The sequence below is a fragment of the Suncus etruscus genome, chromosome 7, assembly GCF_024139225.1.
Source record: "Suncus etruscus isolate mSunEtr1 chromosome 7, mSunEtr1.pri.cur, whole genome shotgun sequence".
Lineage (NCBI taxonomy): Eukaryota > Metazoa > Chordata > Mammalia > Eulipotyphla > Soricidae > Suncus > Suncus etruscus.
This window is the reverse complement of record NC_064854.1, coordinates 125,205,325-125,231,060: the sequence shown is the minus strand read 5'-3', so window position 1 is coordinate 125,231,060 and position 25,736 is coordinate 125,205,325. Positions and strand designations below refer to the sequence as shown.

General features: G+C 50.1%; 2 protein-coding genes across 4 annotated transcripts in view; one reads left to right on the top strand and one right to left on the bottom strand.

The window, feature by feature from the left end:
• Positions 1–14,487, bottom strand: part of NISCH (nischarin) — a 43,584-nt gene extending 29,097 nt beyond the window's left edge. For all 3 annotated transcript variants that reach the window (XM_049777459.1, XM_049777457.1, XM_049777458.1), the window contains exons 1-3: positions 14,337–14,487; positions 11,426–11,509; positions 8,214–8,396 (exon numbers count right to left, since the gene is read on the bottom strand). In XM_049777459.1, coding sequence (XP_049633416.1) covers positions 8,214–8,396; positions 11,426–11,509; positions 14,337–14,432 — 363 coding nt within the window. In that variant the 5' untranslated portion in view covers positions 14,433–14,487. The remainder of the gene's footprint in view (positions 1–8,213; positions 8,397–11,425; positions 11,510–14,336) is intronic.
• Positions 14,488–18,406: 3,919 nt separating this feature from the next.
• On the top strand, positions 18,407–21,439 carry TNNC1 (troponin C1, slow skeletal and cardiac type). Its single transcript, XM_049777463.1, has 6 exons — positions 18,407–18,430; positions 19,872–19,902; positions 20,075–20,221; positions 20,972–21,086; positions 21,195–21,331; positions 21,408–21,439. The coding sequence occupies exons 1-6, from the start codon at positions 18,407–18,409 to the stop codon at positions 21,437–21,439; spliced, it is 486 nt and encodes a 161-aa protein (XP_049633420.1).
• Positions 21,440–25,736: the final 4,297 nt, after the last annotated feature.

The window sequence follows — 25,736 nt, the reverse complement described above, 5'->3', positions numbered from 1 at the left end:
AGGCTTTGAGATGGCCTTCATAACTCACAGGAACAGGACATGCAACATGTTTATGGGACTCGTGAGGCGCCGGGCTTCAGGAGACAGGCTGTCCTTTTCCTGTTTTCCTCTCTGGCTGGCTGTTTCTAACTATGATAGCTAGATATGGAGGTTATTTATATGCTGCAGCATCTTCTCTCTCTGTGCAAGGTCTTTCCCCCTTGTCCTTGGGAGTCCAAGGGGGAGGAGGGAAGAGGACACCAGCAAAAATTTTTCATACTTTTTTGTTGATACATATAGTGTGTGTGTGAAGCCGGGTCATTGTCATTGAATGAAATTTTCATAGAAAGTGAGAGGACAGAATGAGAGGAATAGGAGTTCAAGAGGAAATATGGAGAAAATATGAAAATTCTCCGGAGTGGAAAAGCAAGCAAGGAAAGATACATGATCAGGGAAGAACATGGACTTGAGACAGCAAGCTAAGGTTTTTTGTTTTGGGGCCACACCCAGTGATTCTCAGGGGTTACTCCTGGCTATGCGCTCAGAAATCGCTCTTGGCTTGGGGGGACCATATGGGACAATGGGGGATCAAACCGCCAAGGTCCGTCCTAGGTTAACCATGCAAAGCAAATGCCTTACTGCCTTACCTCCGACCTCAAGCTGGAAATTTTTTTATGTTTATATAAATCTGTTATCATTTTCCTTTGTGACTTTCTCTACTCCCACAATTATAAAAATCTTACCATTGTTTCTTTTAGACTTTTGTGGCATTTTCTTTTTTAGGGAAAACAGACTCAGGGCAGGCTCAGGGGACCATATGGGATGCTGGGATTCAAACCACCAACCTTCTGCATGCAAGGCAAACGCCTTATCTCCATGCTATCTCTCCACCCCCTTCCCCAAATAAAGTTTAATCTCTTTGGGTAGTGCCAATCCAGAAAGACATGAGGAAACCAACCCTCTATTGCCAGCCCTGGCAAAAAACAGACTGGAATATCTCAATATCTCTTTAAAGAAACAGAAAGCTAGTGTACTGGGCGAGAAAACTGTAACGCCTCTCTATTTCTCCCTGGAGCACAGGAAGTGTTTTGCACGATTGCAACACTGTCTACCCAGTTTCCAAACTGATTTTTTTCACACTGGTCAACTCTTAATTAGAAACAAAGAAATGCCTTCATTTTATCCCCAAATCTAGATCATAGGTCTCCACAGATAAGAGTTCTGTTTTTCTGCATCCTCGACGGTTCTGGTTAAATTGTGGCCTTGTGTGCAGAGCAAGGGTCAAGAGAAGCCAGGGAGAGTGGTGGCCTCTGGTTTAATCTGCCAAGATAATCTTGGGGTCATCTCTGGGGAGCGGGGACAGCCTCTAGCAAGGAACCGGAAGAGCTTCGGTTCTTGAAATGCCACAAATGCCTGGCTTGAAATTGATTTTATTTATATTAAAAAATAGGTTTAAGGGGGAGGAAGAGATAACACAGAGATAAAGGAGCTTGCCATGCACACAGCTGACCCTGGTTCAATCTCTGGAACTGGAGCAGTCCCAAGTCCTGCCAGAAGTGATCTCTGTGTACTGCTGGATGTGGCTCAAAACCCCAAACAATATGCAGATATACACATACAAATAAAATAGAAATAATAATCATACATAAAATAAAAATTTTTTACATAAAATAAATTTTAACCTGCCTTTTAATTTTGCGGTGCTGGAAATCGCACTCCGGGCTTCACATGTGCAAGTCAAGTGCTCTTGCACTGAGCTACATGGCCAGCTTGAATTTTTTTGTTTGCTGGTTTTGGGGCCACACCTGATGACACTCTGGGGTTACTATTGGCTCTGCACTCAGAAATCGCTCCTGGCAGGCTCGGGGGACCATCTGGGATATGCCAGGAATCGAACCAGGGTGCGTCCTGGGTTGGCTGCATGCAAGGCAAAAGCCCTACTTCGGTGCTGTCTCTCTGGCCCCTTGAAATGTATTTTTAAAAAATGTTCTCTGGGGCTGGAGCACGTACTGTTTTTGCAAGTCAGGGTTCAATTCCTGGCATGACGTAATCCCCTGAGCAGCTCCCCACCCTCACCATCTAGACAACCCAGCCAATGATCAACACTAAACACAGGTACGGCAAAAATTTTAAAAAAGAAGAAAATATATATGATGTTTGAGAAGAACAGACGGCCTTTCCTTATTGGCAAAGGGAAGATGAGCCGCTGGCCACAGGTGGTCATAGCCTTTAATTTTCCTGCAGATCTCTGGTGAGCCTCAAGGACCTAATGTCATCACCTCAAGCTTACAAAAGAGGAAATGGGACCCGAAAGGAAAAACAACCAGCTCAGAATGAGAAGGAAGCCACAGGGAGGGGAAACGGACTCAGCTCGCTCTGCTTGTCCCTCTTCAAGATGGCCTCACCGAAGATCAGACCCAAATGGCCAGCTGGAATTCTCTGTGAAATGCCACTTCGCTGAATTAAAACTCAAATGCCTCTTCTCTAGGGAGTCTGGAATAAGGTTTGTCACGGAAGGTCCAAAAGCTGCTGTGGAATAGCCCAACAGATCCAATGCTAAGGCGTGCCTACTTGGGGCCAGAGCAATAGCACAGCGGTAGGGCATTTGCCTTGCACACTGCTGATCCAGGACGGATCCAGTTTGATGCCTGGCACCCCATATGATCTCTGAGCCAAGAGTGATTTCTGAGTGCACAGCCAGGAATAACCCCTGAGCATCACTGGGTATGGCCCCAAAAGAAAAAACAAAAACAACAACAACAAAAAGAAAAAACTAAAGGTGTGCCTGCTTACTACAATAAGCAGAAGGGCTGGCTGCTGGGCTCGGGACCGGTGAGGAAGAGATTAGTGCTTTCCTTACTCATCATTGAAAGCCATATTTCGGGGCTAGAGAGATAGCACAGGGTGGGGCATTTGCCTTGCATTCGGCTGACAGGGGAGGGACCCTGTTCGATTCCCAGCAACCCATATGGTCCCCCAGCCTGGCAGGGGTGATTTCTGAGTGCAGAGCCAGGAATAACCCCTGAGCCCCTCTGGGTGTGGCCCAACAACCAACCAATCAATCAGAGTGATTCCTGAGTGCAGAATCAGGAGTATCCCCAGAGCATCTCTGGCTGTGGTGCAAAAATAATTTTTAAATGGTATTTTATTTTTTTATTGTCCAAGCCAGGGACAATTTCTGAGCGCTTAGCCAGGAGTAACCCCTGAGCATCAAACGGGTGTGGCCCCCCACCCAAAAAAAAGTTGCTCCTGGCAGGCAGGCTCAGGGGACCATATGGGATGCCAGGATTCGAACCACCGACCTTCTGCATGCAAGGTAAAGCCTTACCTCCATGCTATCTCTCTGACCCCAACCCAGGAGCGATTTTTGAGCACAGAGACATGAGTAACCCTGAGCGCTGCCTGGTGTGACCCAAAAACCAATAAATAAATAAATAAATAAATAAATAAATAAATAAATAAATAAATAAATAAATAAATGAATAAATAAAAGATCAACTAGTGGGGCCGGGAATGTGGCGCTAGAGGTAAGGTGTCTGCCTTGCAAGCGCTAGCATAGGATGGACCGCGGTTCAATCCCCCGGCGTCCCATATGGTCCCCCCAAGCCAGGGGCGATTTCTGAGCGCATAGCCAGGAGTATCCCCTAAGCATCAAACGGGTGTGGCCCAAAAACCAAAAAAAAAAAAAGATCAACTAGAGAACAAGATAGTTACGGGGTTAAGGCATTTACCTACATGGTCCTAGAGCACCAGTGTCAGGAGTGAGCACTGAGCACAGAGCCAGAATTAAGTCCTGAGCATAGCTGGGTATAGTCCAAAAGCCAAAAAGTAAAGAAAAACTAGGCTGCAGAAGTACATGAAGGTTAAGGTAGGCAGCAACCCCAATTAGTTTGAGAACTGCCCAGGGTGATCCCAGCAGAGCTGGGAGTACACCTGGCTAGGTGTGGCCATGAAAAAAAATAAGCAAACAAATAAAAAAGGGTTGAAGTGTCTGTCTTTTTTTTTTTTTTTTTTTGGGCCACACCCGGCGGTGCTCAGGGGTTACTCCTGGCTGTCTGCTCAGAAATAGCTCCTGGCAGGCACAGGGGACCATATGGGACACCGGGATTCGAACCAACCACCTTCGGTCCTGGATCGGCTGCTTGCAAGGCAAACGCTGCTGTGCTATCTCTCCGGGCCCGAAGTGTCTGTCTTATGTGCGGCAGTCCTGAATTCAATCCCCAGCATTCGATGACCTCTGAGCACCACCGAGTGTGGACCACTAGCACTGCTGGGCAAAGAATTGTGAGGAGTGAACCTTGGGCCTCCCTAGCATGCCACATGACCCCACAAAATATACTTTTTGACTTCTGGCATACATTCATCAGAAGCAAAACCATGTCCACACAAAAATTCACTTAAGAATTTAGTTACTGGGCCCGGAGAGATAGCACAGCGGCGTTTGCCTTGCAAGCAGCCGATTCAGGACCAAAGGTGGTTGGTTCGAATCCCGGTGTCCCATATGGTCCCCCGTGCCTGCCAGGAGCTATTTCAGAGCAGACAGCCAGGAGTAACCCCTGAGCACCGCCGGGTGTGGCCCCCCCCCCAAAAAAAAAAAAAAAAAAGAATTTAGTTACTGGGCCAGAGAGCTAGCACAGCAGTAGGGCATTTGCCTTGCATGCGAACAATCCAGGACATGGTGGTTCGATTCCCAGCATCCCATATGGTCCCCAGAACCTGCCAAGGGCGATTTCTGAGCACAGCACCAGGAATAACCTCTGAGCACCACTGGGTGTAAACCAAACAAGCAAACAAACAAACAAAAAATAATTTAATTACTCAGGACAAAGAGAACTCAATAGGTAGAAAACATGATTTACATACATAAAGTCTAGGTTTGCTCTCCAACCAGAGCCAATAGTAGCCCTGAACACCTGTAACCCAGTAAGGCTCCAGAACCAAAAATTCATTCTTCATAAGTCAAAATGTGGAAGAGAGAACAGAGCAATAGCACAGTAGGTAGGGCATTTGCCTAGCACCTGGCCGATCCAGGTTCAAATCTCAGCATCCCATATGGCCCATGAGCTTGCCAGGAGTGATTCCTGAGTTCAGAGTCAGGAGTAACTCCTGAGCACAGTCAGGTGTGGCCCAAAAACGAACAAACAAAAACAAAAGCAAATGTGGGAGGAGGGGCTAGATCAATAGTATAGCAAGTAGGGCACTTGCCTTGCATGTGGCCAACCCAGGTTTGATTCCTAGGAACCACGCAGAGTTCCCCAAGCCCACCAGGAGTGATTGATCCCTGAGTGCAGAGGCAGGAGTAAGCTCTGAGCATTGCTGGGTATGGCCCAAAAAAACAAAAAAACAAAACAAACAAAAAAAAAACGGGCTGGCGAGGTGGCGCTAGAGGTAAGGTATCTGCTTTGCAAGCGCTAGCCAAGGAAGGACCATGGTTCAATCCCCCGGCATCCCATATGATCCCCCAAGCCAGGGGCAATTTCTGAAGAAAAAAAAAAAAAAAAAGGAAAAGAGGGCCAGAAGATAGATCAACAGATGGAGCAAATGCTTTGCATGCAAGAGGCACAATTTCAATCCACTACATGGTTCTCTGAGGACCACCCGGAATGACTCTGAGCACTAAGCTGGGGTTTGCCTGTGAGACCACTAAGTACGGTTTGAAGACAAAAACAAGTGGGAACAACCCAATGCTTATCAACTGATAAACAAAATTATGCTATTTCCAAACAGCACAATATTAATGGACCCAAGACAGCCCAACAGGTTGAGTATGTGGTTCAATCTTTGGCAACACGTGGTTCTCAAGCCCACCAAAAGTGACCCCCCAAAAAACAGACTGGATGTAGCCTGTGAGCACTGCCATGTGCAGCTCAAAAGACAATTAAAAAGGAGAATCAAACAACAAAGAACTGGGCTGGGCGGTGGCGCGCTGGAGGTACAGGTGCCTGCCTTGCCTGCGCTAGCCTTGGATGGACCGCGGTTCGATCCCCCGGTGTCTCATATGGTCCCCCAAGCCAGGAGCAACTTCTGAGCACATAGCCAGGAGTAACCCCTGAGCGTTACCGGGTGTGGCCCAAAAAACAAACAAAAAAAAAAAAACCAAAAAAAAAAAAAACCAACAAAGAACTGATCCAATGTTCAATATGATTAACTTTAAAACATCATTCTAAGGGGAAGCAGTAACAAAACATCATCTATTACGAGTCTGCTTAGTGAAATGCCTAGAAATAGTCAACCTAATACAGACAAAAGAGATTAGAGATTGCAGGCCAGAACAACAGTACAGCAAGTATGGTGTCTGCTTTGCTTGTGGCCAGCCCAGGTTCGAACCCCAGCACCCCATATGGTCTTCCATAGACTGGCCAGGAGTGACCCTAATCACAGAATCAGGAGTAAGCCATGTGCACTGCCAGGTGTGGCCCCAAACAAACAAACAAACAATCAAACCAAAATAAAACAAAAAAGATTAGAGATTGCAAGACAGTAGAGGAGGAAGTGACTCCTAATGAATGGGTCCTTTTGATAAATATTCCAGAATTAGAAAGCAATCATAGGGCCCAGAGTAACAGCACAGCGCACATCGGTAGGGCGTTTGCCTTGCACGGGCTGCCCAGGATGGACCTGGGTTCAATTCCTGGTGTCCCATATGGTCCCCCAAGCCAGGAGCGAATTCTGAGCGCATAGCCAGGAGTAACCCCCGAGCATCACCGGGTGTGGCCCAAAAACCAAAAAGAAAAAAGGAAGCAATCATATATAATGCACAATTCCATAAATACATTAAAAATGAGGACAGTTCACACTTTTTTTGGTAGGGTTTTTGGGCCACACCTGGTGATGCTCAGGGGTTATCCCTGGCTATGCACTCAGAAATCGCTCCTGGCTTGGGGGACAATATGAGACGCTGGGGGATCAAACCATGGTCTGCCTTACCACTTGTGTCACCGCTCCGGCCCCCAGTTCACACTTTTTGAAAAATGCATTTTTGGGGTCTGGGGAGGACTCAATGACATAACAGGTGCCTCAAATCATGAGACCCTCCATTTGAGGTCCAGTACTTCTCTCCAATATTAAAAGGGAAAATTATGTATCAAAGTGAAATCCACACTTTAACCAAATAAGTAACCTGGATATACCTTCTAAAGAGATGGGTCAGGTCTGGAACCATTTCTGAGGACACGACTGAGACAAAGTTTACAAGAATCATTACCTACAGAGCTCCCAGTACAAAGAGCAACACGTGTTTGTTTGAATCATTTGGAAATTCTAAGGCCTTGATTCTCAGTCAACTGCAACCGAGCCCCTGGCAATGTCTAGAAACACTGGCAAAGGGACTTGCCAATGGCAGGGAGTAGAGACCAGAGATACCTCTGAACAATACATAGTCTCCACAACAATCCAGAGTCCAAAATGTCAGTGATTCCACAGTGAGGAAAGCCTGACCCCCACAAAAAAAAGATAAATAAGTAAATAAATAAAAACACTCAAAGAAAAACTTTTAGACCTATCTAGTAAGGTGTCTTTCCGAGAGGTGGAGTCTTTCTGATTCTCAGCCCAGAGAGTGAAGTGTCAAATATCCAACCATTCATTACCCCCCAGATACATACGTTTAGCACCTGAGTGTCTAAACCTATAGAATTTTCCCAGCCAAATATATTCAAACATCCCTTTGATAAAGCTATAACTGAGACACCGAGGACAGCTTTAGAGACTGCTCTTAACATAGTCATGCCCTTGCTTCCCTGTGTCAGCAAACCCACAACCACAGCACCACGGCACTGCATTCTTGGCTTTTTGTTTCAACCATGCAATGAAGGTTCCTGGCTGGTTCTTGGTATCTGCTACAGTCCTGGAATGCCCTTTGTCCCTGTATCCTCTCGCAATTACTTATGGAGAAGCAGAACTACATTGTCTGACGTTGGGGAAGTCTCATGAGCCATCCTGTCCTGGCAGCTAAGCAAGATATTCCTGGCCTGTGAGGGAGGACAGAGCAGCCTCTGCACCCTCCCTTTCAACCATTTTCCTGGGACAGTGTTTGCCCTCAGCCTCAGCACTGGGCCCTGACAAGAACTTCAGAATGCGACCTTCTGCCGGCAGCTCTGACCAGCTCCACACCAGTTTACGCCAGATGTCAGCTGCTTCTAAGGCAAACTCACGCAGGTCAGCTTCACTAAATAACATGCCAAGAATGTTGTGGTTGTGGGTTTGCTGGTGAAAGAGAAAACCCAAGAGGAACTTACATAAAACTGAAAATGCAAGAAGTGGGCCAGAATTCTGGGGGCCACACTAGGGAAGGCAGCCAGGAGGGTTTGGAGATAGACTTCAAGATCCTTCTCTCTCTTTTCTACCAAGCTTCTTGAGTTTTTTCCAATGATCTTTTTGGGTGGAAGTAGATTTTTATCGATTTTCTTCTCTGCAACAAGCTGTAAGAAAACAAACAAATAAACAAATCAACCACTTGCCAGACTGTGCAAGTCTAAAAAGTAAAAAGCTAAGTGGCCTGAGAGCAGGTACTGGAACTTTCACCTCCGCCACAATTCCTCTTGGCAGGAACAGCAGAATTCAAGATCAACCTAGTGCATCTAGAGAGCCAAGAGCTAAGGCAAATGGCTAACCTTGGTTTGTATCCCTGAACTGCATGGTCATGAGTGGGAGCCGGGAGTAAGCCCTGAGCACTGTTAGTGAGGTCAAAAACCCAAATTCTCTCCTTCCCAAACTAAAATGCCTGGGATTTGGCCTTATCCTGATGTACATCTTTGTACATTGTATCATAAATACAATTCCAGGCAATGAGTTCTAGCTGGAGACTTCAGAAACATTCAGAAGCAACCTCCCATCTCTAAAATCACCTTTCTCAAAGTAGTATGAAACGCAACCAGGTTGGAACCTATCTTTAAAATAATACTTGAGGGGCCAGAGCGGCGGTGCAGGGCATAAGGCGTCTGCCTCGTGCACGCCTAGGATGGACTGCAGTTCAATCCCCCGGTGTCCTATATGGTCCCCCAAGCCAGGAGCAATTTCTGAGTGCATAGCTTGGAGCAATCCCTGAGCGTCACCAGGTGAGGCCCAATCGCTCCCCCTCCAACAACAACAACAACAAAAAAAAAAACACCACACTTCTGAGGGGCTGGAGATAGTAAAGTGGGAAGGGTGTTTGCTTTCCTTGCAACTAACCCGAGTTTGTTCCCGGGCATGCCACATGGTCTCCTGTGCACCTCTAGAACTAATTCCTGAGTGCAGAGCCAGGAGTAACCCGAGAGTCAACTGGTGTGGTCTCAAAATAAAAACCAACAATAACAACGACAACATAATACATAATACAATAATAATATATACATAATATAATACATAATACAATCAATAAGGTGCTTGCCATGCATGAGGCAGACCCTAATTCACTCCCAGTACTGTATATCGTTCCCTTGAGCACTGTCAGGAGTGATCACTGAGCACAGAGCCAGGAATAGCTCTAGGGAAGCTAGGTGTCCCTCAAAAAACAAAACAAAACTCATGATGTAAAGGACCCAGAGAAAGGCAGCTCTCTCTCCAGAAGCAAATGAAAAGTATTGGCTTTGAAAGCTATATTTATTTAGGTGAAACAAATTCAAACCTATTTCCTCTCCAAGAAACTGTCCCAGCATCCTACATCCAAGTTTGGACTGGCAATCTTTATATTTTTTTGTGGGGTGGAGGACACCCAGCAATGTTCAGGGTTTACTCCTGGAGGTGCTCAGCAGACCATAATGGGTACCAGGGATCGAACCCAAGTCATCCACATGCACACCAAGTGACCTACTCTCTGTACTATTTCTCTTGTCCCAAGGACTGGCAATCTTTTTGTTTTGTTTTGTTTTGTTTTTGGGCCACATCTGGTGACACTCAGGGGTTACTCCTGGCTATGAGCTCAGAAATCAATCCTGGCTTGGGGGACCATGAGATGCCAGAGGATCAAACCATGGTCTGTCCTAGGCTGGCGCGCAAGGCAGACACATTACGGCTCACACCACCACAATCTTAAGAAACTGAAGTTCTAGGGACTGAGGAGACAGTACAGAGGGTAGAAAGCTTGCCCTATACGTGGCCAACCCAGATTCAAGATCCAGCATAACATATGGTCTTATGAGTTCTGCCAGTAGTGATTCCTGAGTGCAGAACTAGGTATAAGCCCTGAGCACTGCTGGATATGGGCCCTCCAAAAAAAAGAGGGGGCTAAAAAAAGACAGTACAGCTAGTAGGGCGCTTGCCTTACACACAACTGACCCAGATTCAATCCTGGACATCCTATATGGTCCCCTGAGCATAACCAAGAATAATTCCTGAGTGCAGAACCAGAAGTAACCTGAGAAGTGCTGGGTCTGGCTTAAAAAAGAAAAAAAAGACAAAAGGGGTTAGAGTAGGGGTCTCAAATTCAATTCACCTGGGGGCCACAGGAGGCAAAGTCAGGGTGATCCTTGAGTGCAAAGTCAGTAGTAAGCCTTGAACATTGGGGGGTGTGACCCAAACAACTAAAACAAAACAAAACAAAAAAGATTCCCCTAGGGCAGGGCCATAAAATGTTGTATGGAGGGCCGTTTGTGGCCTGAGTTTGAGACCCCTGGGCTAGAGTGATAGAAGGGCGTTTGCCTAGCTTGCTGCTGAACTAGGATGGACCTGAGTTTAATACCCGACCCCTTGAATCTGCAGGGAGGGATTCCTGAGTGCAGAGCCAGGGACGCTCTGAATGCTGCCGAGCGTGGCCCCAAAACAAACACACACACACAAATAAAAATACACAAAAACTGAAGTTCCAGGGGTTAGAGAGAGCTCAACTACTTAAGTGCAGCTTTGCATGTTAAAAAGTCTGTGATCCCTTATCCTGGTACAAAGGATTCCCTGAGTTTTGCTAGAAACAATCCCCAAGCACAGAGGCAAGAGTCACCAGCACTGCAGCCAAATGTGGCCCAAAGATGAAAAAAATCCACTGAAGTTTCTGGACCAGGAGAGAGGATAGAGATTAGGGTGCCATGCACTGAGTACCACGTAACTACACCCACCTCGGCATAGCCGGGTACAGCTTTGAAGTCACCCAAGCACTGCCCAAGAAGGCCCCGGTGGTCCCCGGCTCCGACAAGGTCAAAGCAGCAATGCATCCTCAGGCCCAGTTGGTCAAGATTGCCAACAATGGTCTGCCTCCCCTGAGCAGCACTTACGAGGCCCCCACAAAACGTCAACAAAAACCTCTAGCCCCAATCTGCTCATTATGACACTGTCTCACATTAGAGTCCAACTCCCAGGAGCCACCAGCTTTTTTGGGGTATCAATTACGTTAATTACTAAGCCTGTTTATCAAAGAACTTCAGAAACAAGGAGCTTGTTCTGTTCTAATCACTGATGATGGCGCAATGGGAATGTGGGCGGCCTTAAATGTCCCTAAAAAGCCTTGAGACTCAGACCTCTAGTTCTCAAAGGTTACCTTTTCGTGCAGGTCGTGGAAATCGCTGTACCGGTGCTTCACTGTCCATTCGTGGTTGCCATCAGTGACTTGAATGATGTAAACCTACAAGTGAAAGCCACAGCCCTTGCTGATGCAGAAACAAGAAGGGTTCTCCCTTGGCAATGGCTGTAGGACCAGAACCACTGATGACCCAGGCAGAAGTTTTGCTACTCTTGGGGATGGAGAGATAGCATGGAGGAAGGGCATTTGCCTTGCATGCAAATCCCAGCATCCCATATGGTCCCACCGAGCCTACCAGGAGCGATTTCTAAGCGTAGAACCAAGAGTAACCCCTGAGTGCTGCCGGGTGTGACCCCCCCCCCCCCAAAAAAAAAAGAAGTTCTTCTACTCTTGCCCACCAGTTCCTGCTTGTCAGGCCCCTCTCTTGAGCAACAGGGGTTTCCCTCACCCCCAGCCTCCTCTATAGTCCCCATCCTGGTAAGAGATATATCACTGGTATGATCCACAGGGAAAGATGGAAAAGGCATCTCTTTAGTTTATTGGTTTTTTTTATGCTTCCGATTTGAGCGGAGGCAAAGTCTCACCTTCCAGCTCGGCCTGGGAAAATGAGTTTCTCTGTCGTGTTTTTCCCCAGCTCTGACTGTATCCTGGAAGCAAGACCTTCCCAACCCTTCAACTGTTGGTTCATGGCTGTGCATTCTGCAGCTGAGCAGGGAATGAAGGTACTGAGAAGCTAATAGCAGCGTGGAGGGAGGGCCAAGCTGGGCACTCCAGCCTGAAAGCAAGGCAGTATCTTAAGTGGTGAGAGAAACAGCCCTAGTTCCAAACCCAGTCTCCACACTTCGAAGCAGTGACTTAAGGAGTCACCTATGTAAAATGATCTCTGGATCTCTGACCCTCATCTCCCAATCTCTAAATCTGACAGGTTTAAGATTTTGATCAGATAACTGCATGCAAATATTTGAATCAGGTAATTGCATTTGGAGTCCAGGGCCTGATGTAAGAAGGGTGTCTGGAAAATGGTTTTAATAACATTCAACAGCAAACCCACAGACAAAATAGTAGCACTGGCAGGGTGCAATACCTCCCCCACAGCCTTTCAGAGGGGCTAAAAGGGGAACAAGGCTCTTCTTTGGAGATGACCCTTCAGCAGAATTGGCCCAGGAATGACCCAGCCATGAACGCATGGAACCTGCTGGAAGAGGGCCTCAATCCTCTATCCTGCCCCTCTCTGCCGCAAGCACAAAGGGGGAGGCAAAAATCAGCAACTCAGTCAAAAGCCTCCAAGAGGCCAGTCGTTTTTTTCCAGATGCCTGTTGCTCCAGGCTCTGCCTCCAGCCCCCCTTCCAGCCTGGCAGCTTTCCTGCTGCTCCCAGGCCAGAGGCATGACCCTCAGGAGAGGTTAAGAATCAGAGCCAATTAGGACTGTGGGTGGAGAGGGGGGAGAAGAGCCGCCATAGTGCTCCCAACCCCTCCAGAACAAAGAACAGAAGGGAAGCACTCCGTGTACCCCCACCCTGGGGCTACCTAGGGCCAGCCCAGAAGGGCGTCCACCTCCATCAGCATCCTAAAGCCCCCCAATTCTGCCATCCATTTCCCCTACAGCCCTGACAAGTGTATGACTGCAGGTGCTTGATGCTCACCCCCACAGGGCTTCGCTGTCATCCCTGAGCGACCCCCTTGCTCCCATTCTTGTCTCCATCAGACACTCCCAGGCTTCCTAAGGCCTACCTCCCTTTTTTTTGTTTGTTTGTTTTTTGCTTTTGGGTTGCACCCGGCAGTGTTCAGGGGCCACTCCTGGCTCTACACTCAGAAATAGCTCCTGGCAGGCTCGGGGGACCATATGGGATGCCAGGATTCAAACCACTGTCCTTCTGTATGCAAAGCAAACTCCTTACCTCCATGCTATGTCTCCAGCGCCCCCCCCCCCCTTTCTAAAGCGGATCTCAACCACCATCCCCAGCACTCTCCCAGCAGGGCTTCGTGCCTGGCCCTCTTCACATGGGGGCGGGGGAAGAAGACCCTGACTGCTTCCCAGATCTGGACTAGGGCACCCCACAGCCCCCGCATCCTACTGGTAATAGTCAGCCGCCTGTCATGTCTTCCAAGGCCAGCCAGCACCCCCACCAAGCCCAAGGATGCAGGATGAAGGGTGCAGGATGGAGATCTGTCCCAGGGCATCCCACAAGCCCCTGTATCCTGCTGAGAATAGTTAGTCGCCTGTGGCGTCCTCCTAGGTCAGCCAGCACCCCCACCTAGTCCAGGGATGTAAGGATAGAAGATGCAGGATGGAGATCTGGCCCAGGATACCCCACAAAACCCTGTATCCTGCTGAGAACAGTCAGTCGCCTGTGGCATCCCTCCAAGGCCAGCCAGCACCCTACCAAGCCCGGGATGCATGCAGGATGGAGGATGCAGAATGCAAGATGCAGGTTGCAGGCAGCAGGATAGAGGATACAGAATGGGGATCTGGCCCAGGGTTCCCCACTAGCCCCTGTATCCTGCTGAGAATAGTGGCCTGTGGGGTCCTCCAAGGCCAGCCAGCTGCCCACCAAGCCCAAGGAGGCAGGAGGCAGGATGCAAGATGCAGGATGAAGGATGCAGGATGGAGGATGGAGGATGGATGGAGGGAGATGGATGGATGGATGGACGGAGGGAGGAGGATGGACAGCCCTGCCTCACGCCCCCCCACCGGGCCTCCGCAGCCGCACCCCCAGACCCAGCCCCTGCCCAGGCCAGGCCGCCCCAAGACCCTCTTCTGGAACCTTCCCAGGCCAAGGACCCCAGAATTTCCCACAATGCCCCGCGGCCCCGGCCCACCGGCCCACGCAGGCCCGGCCCCGCCCGCCTCGCGCGGCTCCCCGGCTCCCGCTCGAGCTCCCGCCACCGCCCGGGTTCCGAGCCCGCGCCGGCCGGCCGGCCTGCCCACCGTGTACGTGTCCACGAGCTCGGAGCCCACGACGCGCGCCTCCTTGGCCGGCTCGGCTTCCCGCTCCGAGCCGAAGCTGCGCGCAGCCGCCGCCATGTTCGCCGCCGCCGCCGCCGCAACTGGCAGCCGCGGGAGGGCGGGACGCCGGAAGGCGGGGTCGGCAGGAAGCCCCGCCCTCGGCCCGCCTACGCGCGCTCTTATTGGTCACGCCTCCCAGTCGCCACGCCCACCAGCGCGTGATTGACAGTCGCCTCCGGGGACGCGCGTGCGCAGTGAGAGGAGACGCTTGCGTAATGCTTTTTTTTTTTTTAAGAACTCTATACTATTTTTTTTAATATATTTATTTACGCATCATGAATCCAAATATGTTTGTGGTTGGGTTTTAGGTATTAAAATAGAACACTCCTCCCTTCACCAGTGCAACCTTCCCACTCACTCCCAATGCCCCCCCATTTCCCTCCTGCCCCAACCCCTTGCCTGTCTTTGACACAGGCCTTCTTCTATTTCTCTCTCTCACTACCATTGTCATGACAGTTGTCAGGGTGGTTCTTTCTCTCACTGCACTCACCACTCTTTGTGGTAAGCTTCATAGCCTTCCAGCCCTCATCTCTATTATCTCTGGGTATTATTGCAATACTGTCTTTTCTTTTTCTTAAATCCCAAAGATGAGTGAGACTATTTTGTGTCTGTCTGTCTGTCTGTCTGTCTCTCTCTCTCTCTCTCTCTCCCTCCCTCTGACTTATTTCACTCAGCATAATAGTTTCCATGTTCATCCACGTATAGGAAAATTTCATGACATCATTTCTTCTGACTGCTGGCTGCATAGTATTCCATTGAGTAAACGTACCACAGTTTCTTTAACCATTCAGCGACATACCGATCGCTGCTCGGAGCCTTCTTCCTCTTCTTCTTCTTCTTCTTCTTCTTCTTCTTCTTCTTCTTCTTCTTCTTCTTCTTCTTCTTCTTCTTCTCCTCCTCCTCCTCCTCCTCCTCTTCCTCTTCTTCCTTCTCTTTATCCTCTTCCTCCTTCTCCCCATCCTCCTCCTTCTCTTTTTCTCCTCCTCCTCCTCTACCTACCCCTCCTCTTCCTCCTCTTCTTCTCCTCCTCCTCCCCCTCCTCCTCCTTCCCCTCCTCCTCCTCCCCCTCCTCCTCCTTCCCCTCCTCCTACTCCTCTCCTCCTCCTCCTCCTCTTCCTCCTCCTCCTCCTCTTCCTCCTCCTCCTCCTCCTCCTCCTTCTTCTTCTTCTCCTCCTCCTCCTCCTCCTCCTCCTCCTCCTCCTTCTTCTTCTTCTTCTTCTTCTTTGCTTTTGGGTCACACCCAGCAGCGTTCAGGGGTTACTTCTGGTGGTGTTTGGGGAAACTATATGCGATGGTAGGACTCCACTCTACGTGAGACAAGCTTCTTACCCCTAATACTGTCACTCTGGTCTGAGTTGAATTTTATTTTATTTGTTGCCAAAGTCAAGCCTAGAATTGCTTACATATAACTCCTGGCTCTGCCATGCTACTTCACAGCTTCTATATATACAGTGCTGGAGATCAAATTGAAGTTGGTTGGCTGCAGGTAATGCAGGCTCTGGATTTCCTGTGGTATCTAGCTTTCTGCCAGAATGATATTGAGGAAGGGAAAGGGATGATGTACTCAAGGTTTACTTATGGTTCTGACTCAGGGCTTACTCTTCAAAGGGCTTAGGTCCACCAAATATTTTTTTTTTTTTGACAACACCTGGAGGTGTTTAGGGTTTACTCCTGACTCTGCGCTCAGAAATTGCTCCTGGCAGGCTCTAGGGACCATATGGGATGCCAGGAATCAACCCAGCTCCATCCTGGGCCAGTCACATGCAAGGCAAAAACCCCCTACCGGGCCCGGAGAGATAGCACAGCTGCGTTTGCATTGCAAGCAGCCGATCCAGGACCAAAGGTGGTTGGTTCGAATCCCGGTGTCCCATATGGTCCCCCGTGCCTGCCAGGAGCTATTTCTTTCTTTTTTTTTTTTTTTTTTTGGTGGTTTTTTGGGTCACACCCGGCAGTGCTCAGGGGTTATTTCTGGCTCCAGGCTCAGAAATTGCTCCTGGCAGGCACAGGGGACCATATGGGGCGCCAATGGGATTCGAACCAACGACCTCCTGCATGAAAGGCAAACGCCTTACCTCCATGCTATCTCTCCGACCCCACCAGGAGCTATTTCTGAGCAGATAGCCAGGAGTAACCCCTGAGCAAAACCGGGTGTGGCCCAAAAACAAAAACAAACAAAAAAAAAACCCAAAAAAAACAAAAAGCAAAAAACCCTACCGCTGCCCTATCTCTCTGCCCCCAAATGATATTTTTTTTTTTGGTTTTTGGGCCACACCCGTTTGATGTTCAGGGGTTACTCCTGGCTATGTGCTCAGAAGTCGCCCCTGGCTTGGGGGGACCATATGGGACGCCGGGGGATCGAACCGAGGTCCTTCCTTGGCTAGCGCTTGCAAGGCAGACACCTTACCTCCAGCGCCACCTACCCGGCCCCCCAAATGATATTTTAAAATTTATTTATTTACATTCTCTCGCAGTCCCTTCTTTTTGTTTTGGTCTTTGGGCCATACCCAGCTGTACTTAGGTTGCTACCTGTTAAGAGAGGTGCTTGGTGGACCAAGTGGTGAGAGGTATCAGGCTGGGCCTCCCACTTCAGCCCTCTGGACCATCTCCCCAGCTCTTCCCTTCCCTCCTGCTAATAGGGTGTGATGATCATATCCGGCTGTGGTACTTGCTGGTACTTGCTGCTGAATTGCACACCAGATTTTGGTGCTCGCACTCTGAGGCACAGTGGAGCTGGGTGTGCACCCTGTTTATTCTTCTGGGGAATTGTACTCTGAGCTGAGGCACGTAGTATAGTTGTGGTGTTTACTGGGGCTCACATACCTGTTTACCAAGGGCTTGGACTTCCCGACCAAGATCAGTCACCCCTGGACCTCCCTTATGACAGAGCATTCTGGAGCCAAGCCTACAGAGGATCCAAGTATCCCTTTTGTAGTTCTCACATACATTGGACTAGAGTGTGGCTGGAAATCACTTGCCAGGATAAGACTGGTATGTGTGGGACCTTGGGATCTGAATTCAGAGCCATATTCTTTCAAGGTAGGAGCTCAAAAACCCTGTGTTGTTCCTCTTATTTGCTATTCTTCAATTATTTGTTGAATGATTGAGGGTGGTTTTCCCCAATCCCAGAGCAAATTCTGCTTTCCCTGGGGACTGGAGAGTCATAATGGCTAGCTCCTACACCCTTGCTGAAGGTTCTCAAGACTTCTCTGTTGTAAGGCAAGCTCAGGGGCTGACTTGAGTGACTTCTTCAGTTCCTTCCCCCAGCACTGAACTCTTGATCTTGACATTTGGGGTCCCCATCTCCTGGTCTCTTTGCATCTCCTTGCATCTGATGACCCTGCTCCGGGGACACAGCTTCACATCGCTACTGCCAACTCAGTCAGAACTCCATGTGCCTCTGACTTCTTCTCTGGAGAGGGGAAGTGGGATTACCCATGCCCCCCTCAATTGACAAGTGGGTGAGCTGTGAGTGGGACAGACCCACTACCTTGCAGTTTCTACCCTGTTCTGACTCATTTTGGCAAGAAATCTTGATTTTATTTGTTTGCTTTTGTTTTTGTTTTCAGGCCACAACCAGCAGTGCACAGGGGGCTTACTCCTGTTTCTGCTCTCAAGGATCACTCTTGGTGAGTTTAAGGGACCACATGGGGTGCTAGAGATTAACCTGGGTGGGCTATGTGCAATACAAGCTCCTTATCTATTGTACTATATAGCTCTGCTCAAGAAATCTTTCTGTTTTATGGGGATCCTGGGGACAGAGGCAGAGATCCCTGGTCGGTCCTGGCAGCCAACTCCTGCTCTGGGGACACAGGTCTTAGGAGACCGGAGTCCTAGTGTCTGTGAACTCAGCCAGGCAGCCTGAGATCATCAGGGCGGGGGAAGTGGGGGCTGCCACTCTCAGGGGTGGGCTGGGCCGGAATGTGGGGGTGGGGGAGGTATTTAAGCCTAGGCCCTGCTGGCAACCCCAGCAGCCTGCACTGAGAGCTTTCAGCATGGATGACATCTACAAAGCTGCGGTGAGTCATGGCCCCAGGGGCTTAGGGGGCATGTCCAGGGGGCAAGACAACTTGAGGGGGACTCAGTTCAAGATAAGGGGGGCATGTCACCCTGCGGTAGGGACCCTACGCCCTTAAGAGGATGGCTGGTCTGGCATTCCTGGGTTTGGATGGATGGATGGATGGAGTAATTCAGGGTCTTTTTTGGGGTGGTCACACCCAGCAGTGATTAGGACTTTCTCCTGGTTCTTCGCTCAAGGATCACTCCTAGTGGGGTTCGGAGACCATCTGAGGCGTCAGGGATCAAACCTAGTTCACCAGAGAATCACCCGTTGTACAATTGCTCTGCTTCAGGCTATGGAGAAGAGCTGTCAGAGAGGGTGAAGGAGGCCTGTCCCCATGTCCCATGATCTGAGTCAGGCCACTATTTGGTTCCTCTGGAGTCTCTGGTTCTTCTCTTCATGTCACTTCCATGTTTCTGCCTCCTGAGTTCTCAGTCTCTGCTGCTGTCTCCTTGACTCCCTCTCCTGCACCCCACATTTCACTTCTTGCATCTTTCACTCACTGTCCCCTCTTGACTGATTGATGTTACTATTACTATAGGGCTGAGGGGGGCAAGGTTTTGCAGAAGGGACTGAAAACCCTAGATCTGAGTTGGGGAAAAGGCTTTGAGGTGTGAGACGGGCAGGAGTAGGGTTCCAGGAAGAAGGAACAGAAGTGGGGTCCCTCACAGACTCAAAGTATGGTGCTTTTAGTCAGAGACTGGGGTTGATAAGAGGTGCTTCTACAGTGTGTGTGTGTGTGTGTGTGTGTGTGTGTGTGTGTGTGTGTGTGAAGGGTCCTTACCTCTCCTCATCTCAGAGACTCCTGAAATACAGGCTGTCCCCCATTAGTCCCATCCTTGGCAGGGAAAGGCTGTACTGGACCCTGCCAGTGTCCTGGCCCTGGGGAGGGGACAGACAGCCCTCCGCCTTGTGCCCATATAAGTCCTGCTGGGCCCAGGACTAATTTTGGCTTCTGAGAGACCAGCAGGCCAGGCACCAGATAACACTGGCCCACCCCCTACATGCCAAGTCCCCAAGAACAATCACCAGGTTTAACTCTGGCCCTGGTTAAAAATAGTCCAATAGCTGCCCTGCTCAGGTTTCATAGGGGGCAGCTTTACTTGCCCTGCCTGGTTTTATTGTCCCAGCCTGGACTACAGCTGTCTCTGACCACCTGGCTAGGGAAGGGTTTCTAGTTGACTCTAACAGTTGCATTCATAGGTCACATCCCTGGAATGGGTCCACCTGCACCCTAGCCCTGAACCAGTCTTGGGAGGCCTTCCAGGGTCTGGAGAGGACAGGGAAAACCCTAAGCCTCTCCTCTGTGATGGAAGCAGTGATGTCTCTTGCTCTGTCTCTGCTCTGTGGGACAGAATGTCTCTCTGGGACAGGGACCAAAATCCTCTTTTCCCTTCTAGGTAGAGCAGTTGACAGAAGAGCAGAAAAATGGTGAGCCTCCCCCCCATACTCACAAAGTGGATGACAGGGTTGGGTGAGGGAACACAAGGCTGGAGACTAGGTTCCTCTGCCTAGTACTCTGTAGGGAACTCAGAGGGATGCGGACGAGGTGGTGGGTGGCCTTAGGATCTGGCTCATGCGTCACTGTACTCCCACACCCCAGAGTTCAAGGCTGCCTTTGACATCTTTGTGCTGGGCGCTGAGGATGGCTGCATCAGCACCAAGGAATTGGGCAAGGTGATGCGGATGTTGGGCCAGAACCCCACCCCGGAGGAGCTGCAGGAGATGATCGATGAAGTGGATGAGGATGGTGAGTCCCAGAGCCCCTGTTTGCTCTTCAGCCCAGCTCTACTTTTACACTCCTGCCCTGGTTTCCAGTGGGTGATTTCTGGCTGGGCACTGAACTGTCCACAGCAGTGGTGCAGCCTCAGTGCAAAAGTGTACTTGCTTAGGTGCTAGAGTGATATCATGATATCATAGAAGGAAGGGTGTTTGCCTTGCACATGGCCAACCCAAGTTTGATCCCCAGCATCCTATATGGTCCCTTCAGCCTCCATGAGTAATTTCTGGGTACAGAACCAAAAGTAGGGCCCGGAGAGATAGCACAGCTGCGTTTGCCTTGCAAGCAGCCAATCCAGGACCAAAGGTGGTTGGTTCGAATCCCGGTGTCCCATATGGTCCCCTGTGCCTGCCAGGAGCTATTTCTGAGCAGACAGCCAGGAGGAACCCCTGAGCACCGCCGGGTGTGGCCCAAAAACCAAAAAAAAAAAAAAAAAAAAAAAAAGAACCAAAAGTAACTCCTGAATGCTGTTGGGTGTGGCACACCCCCCAAAAAAGAGTACTCGCTAAAGCAAGCAGATTTTCAGGGGATGGTGGCCAGATAAGTCTGGAACCTCTCCATTAGCCTCTCAATGGGACCCATTGTAAATGGGTAAAAGTAAATAGGTGCCCTGTTTTGTCTGCCCTGGCCTTCTGGGCAGGGTGGGAGGACATGGGACATGAAGGACTGGGGATCTTCATCCTGACCCTTCCCCTCTGTTGGCCTCGGTCTCTGCCCCAGGCAGTGGCACAGTGGACTTTGATGAGTTCCTGGTCATGATGGTTCGTTGCATGAAGGATGACAGCAAGGGCAAGTCAGAGGAGGAGCTGTCTGACCTCTTCCGCATGTTTGACAAGTGAGTGCATGACACTTGACCTCTGGTCTGACCCTAGCAGAGCTAGGAGGTAGGGGGAACATGGGGTATCCTCAGTCTCCCTCTTCTGAGCCCCTGGCCTCCCCATAGGAACTCAGATGGCTACATTGACCTAGAGGAGCTGAAGATGATGCTTCAGGCCACTGGGGAGACCATCACAGAGGACGATATAGAGGAGCTCATGAAAGACGGGGACAAGAACAATGATGGCCGCATTGACTATGATGGTGCGTGGGGGACAGACTGCACATGGCCCCCAGCCTGCCTGTTGCCCCCCTCACCTGCCTGCCTCTCTCTCCACAGAGTTCCTGGAGTTCATGAAGGGGGTGGAGTAAACCCCCACTGTCTGCAGCTGCCTGTGCCCACCTTTCTAGTTCAGCCAACCAGAAACCTGAGTGCGGATGTGCCCCTGTCCTGGAGCCCTGATGTACTACCCAGCCCTGTCCTGGGGAAGCAAATAAAGTCTTGCTCCCCAGAAGCCTGGAGGCCTTTCTGGGGACTTCTCTAGAGACCTTGCCTCTTTCCTTCTAAGGACCTGTCTCCCCACCTCACACAATACACCCAAGGGTTCCATTCACTTGAGACACAGCCCCCAGGCCTGCCTCAGCCACTCAGCAGCTGAAGTCCCATGTTCTTGGGCAGGGCTAAGCCCTCTGTCCACCCCTGGGGCTAATAGCCCCAATTCTTTCCTGGGGTCCTGCGCCCTAATTTACCAGCTCACTTGATATATTAATTAAATTAATAAAATACTTCACTCACTGACTTGAATTTTCCACTGGCCACATAACGGGTTACCTTACCCCAACCCCTGTCTGAGGTAGATGCCACGATCCAGAAAGGACAGACGATATCAGTTCAGATGGTGTCTGGGGCACAGCCAACCACCTGGCTTCTGGCCCAGGGCCCTTTCTGGTGGCTTGGACCATATGGACATAAACTGCAGCTCTATGGAGCTCTGGCTCCCTGCCCAGGCTCCTCCATGGCAGGGAAGGGAGATACCAGGCCCTGTGACTCTCACCTCAGTATGGGTACCCGGGGCCAGGACTGAGGCTGAACTGTGACACCAGTCACGGGGGAAGGCCAGTTGCCTGCAAAGCGCTGGAAGTGTCTGCGATGGTGCCTGCAGGAGGGACAGCTGTCCCTGGCTGGCACCAGAGCTCCAGCCAGAATGTCAGCAGCTGTCCTTGCCCCACCCAGCCTCCTCTCAGTCCCCCACCTGTGGCTGGCCTTGGCTGGCCTCCACATAGCCTGCATTCCTGGCATGGTCTTAGAATTCTAGGGATGCCTCTGGTACAGACAGGAGCCAGCAGGAGCTCCTCGTTCCTGGTGAAACTTGGAGTGAGGGAGGAGAAGAGCCCCTCAGCTGCCCATTAGAACTGGGGGACTTGCAGGAATGCCTGCAAACCTGGGAGAATCCCATGGTTGTATTATACACCCATCCTCTGCCTCATAGGTTGGGTGCTGGAACACTACGTGTGAAGGAGCCTCCTCTCAGGGAACAGACAGTCACTTAGGGGGATTGGAGTGCTAGCACAGTGGTAGGGCATTTGCCTTGCACTCAGCTGACCCAGGACGGACACAGTTTTGATCCCCGGCATCCCATATAGTCAGTTCTTCGAGCCAGGAGGTTCTGAGCGCACAGCTGGGAGTAACTCCTGAGCACTGCTGGGTGTGACCCAAAAACAAAAACAAAAACAGACAGTCCCTTAGGGACATGGGAAGATGTGTGGTCTAGAGCTGGCTCAGAGAGTTCCTAAAGGAGCTTTGAATAGGTCAAGGGAGGGCCTGGAGAAAGAGCCCCAGGCAGATGGAGAAGCTGGAGTGTCTAAATCAGAAAGGTGAAGGTTGGGGGAAGGGGTACTTCGTATCCTGGGAGACAGGCTCAGTGTTGTCCCACCTTGCCCGATCAGCCCCCATTTTCAGGAAGCTTTCTTGAGGTGCTCTGGGGAGAGGAACTGGCTATGGTGGTTGTGGGCTGGGTGGGAGGAATCCTGAGGTGAGGGTTCACTGGGCAGAATGTGAGGGGGAGAGAAGAGCACAGGCTCAAGGCTAATAGAATTCACTGGGAGTGGAAGTGAGGTGTGAGAAAAGGGAATCCAGGCAGCTTGTATTTCAAGGATAAAACTACTACTTTCTAGATAAGGATGCCGGGGAGTTGCACAGTCCCAAGGAGGCACAGAGAAGCCAATGTTCCTATATTTCCTTTAAAAAAATTTTTTTTAACAATCCTTAGGTTTTTTTTGTTTGTTTTGAAATTCCCAAGTTGCCAAATAAGTACAAAGAATGCTGGATACCCTCCTGGATACAATGAAGGGTCAAGGAACAGGTGAGGTAGAAGTAGAACCTTGCACATAGAAAACCCAGATTCAATGCCCAGCACCACATAAGGTTTCCCGAACAGTGCCAGGAGCAAGCTCTGAGAACCATAGGTGTGGCTCAAAAACAAAAACAAGGGGCTGGAGTGACAGCACAGCACAACGTTAGGGCGTTTGCCTTGCAAGCAGCTGATCCAGGACTGATGGTGGTTCGAATCCAGGCATCCCCTATGGTCCCTGGAGTCTTATGGCTCCAGCCCCATGCCAGGAACGATTTCTGAGTGCAGAGTAACCCCTGAGCAATGTTGGGTGTGGCCCCAAAACAAAAACAACACAAAACAGAACAAAATTAAAACAAAAAACAAAAAACAGCCACAGGACACTGCCCAGAAAATGAACACAAAGAGCCATTACTATGCACTGGTTCTTGCCCTTTTCAAGCTCTCTTTCTGGACTGGGATCCCCAAGTCGGAAGCACAATGTCCCCTTGTCATACTGTCCTACCCTCCTGCTAAGCCTCGTCTTTCTGAAAAGAACAGGCTGATTCTTGGTAAAATATCCTGAAACTTGTCTCTGAATACCATGAAAAATGAAACCTGAGATCACAGAGCCAGGAATAAGCCTTGAACACAGCCAGGTGTGACCCCCAAAACAAATGAAGCCTGCACTTTGGAAGGCTGGAGCAATAGCACAGCAGGGAAAACATGTGTCTTGCACACAGCCAACCCAGGTTTGATCCCCAGCATTATTCCATGTTGGCCCCAGAGCCTGCCAGGAGTGATTTCTGAATGCAGAACTACAAGTAAGAGAGCCACAGGAGTGGCCCAATACCAAAACAAAATAAAACAAACAAAACAAAACAAAAAAGGAAGCTGCAGTTTGGATCTCCCTGTTATCTCCTTAGAACTAGATCCTAGGGGCCAGAGGGATAGCACCAAGGCAGGGCATTTGCCTTGCACACAGCAAATCCAGGACAGACCTGGTTTGATCCCCGGCATCCCATATGGTCCTCCCCGAGCCAGGACTGATTTCTGAGTGCATAGCCACCGGGTGTGGCCCCCCCAAAAATCCACCCCCCAAAAAAACTAGATCCTAAGTATACTCTGGTTGTTGTTATGTTAATAGGGGTCTTATCTAGCAGTAGGGGGGGGCGGGGGGAGGGGGGAGGAGGCATCAGAACCACTCCTGGTGGTGCTTGGTTGGGAGATGGGCCCATGCTGTACCAAGACTGGAACCTAGGGCCTCTCTCATGCTGGGCCTGTCTATGACTTGGCCCAGCTCTCCAGCCCCCAGGTTCTGCCTCTCTGAGATGCACAGATTCCCCCCCAGGCCTACAGGAAAGGATGTCAGTCCTCTGCTTGGGTCAGAGTTGAGGTATTGCTGGCCCCCAAGTGGAGTTAAGAGAGGCTAGGAGGAGTGCTAGCTTCAGAAGGGCTTTCCCAGCCCAGGACAGATGCCTCAGGTTTCTGTCTGGTGGGGCTGGGGAGAGTCCAGAGTAATTGAGGGGATCCAGGAGGCAGGAAAGACAGCTAGTATTCTTGTTGTTAGGGTCCTTGGAGGGCCTCCAAGGCCTTGGCTGCCTGGACCTGAGGTTTCATTGGTCTGATGGGCTGGGAACCTGCTGGAGAGGGAGGAGGGAATAACGTAAAGTGAGATGGCAGGAGTACGCAATGGCGGTTGCGGATCTGGGAACAGAAAAATGGGCTGGAGTTGAGGGGTGCAGTGACTCTGGGGGGCTTACTGAATGTGAAATCATGAGTGGGTAGTGTGTTCCACAATCCCCAGAGAGGGAGAGGGATTCCCATGCCCCCAATCTGGGTAGGATAAGAAACACAGGTCCGGCAGCAATTCTGACATAGGAAATAATCCACACACGTTTGGGAAGGAATAACAGGCCAGGAACTCATGCCGCAAGCTGTTCACCCACAAGCCAGTTGCTCCACCACGTGGACCTAACAGCCAAGATGGCAGCTTCCCCTCCAGGCTGCCAAAGCAGCCTTTACTGGGAAAACAAAGCCCACCTCCAAGGGTGGGAACAACTAGAGAAGAACCAGCTGGTCCCAACAAGTGAAGCTAGAGTTCCCAAGGTAGCTTGAATGCTGATGGGAACAAGATGTGGAAGATCTGAAGAAAGTGGGAGATTCCAGAAGCTTTCATAGGGCTCCTAAGGGCCCAGATCCATGGTCAGCAAAAAGAATGGGAACTAGTGGGGCTGGAGAGATAGCACAGTAGTAGGGCGTTTGCCTCACACGCGCCCAACCCAGGAGGGACCTGGTTCAAATCCCGGCATCCCATATGGTCCCCAGAGCCTGCTGGG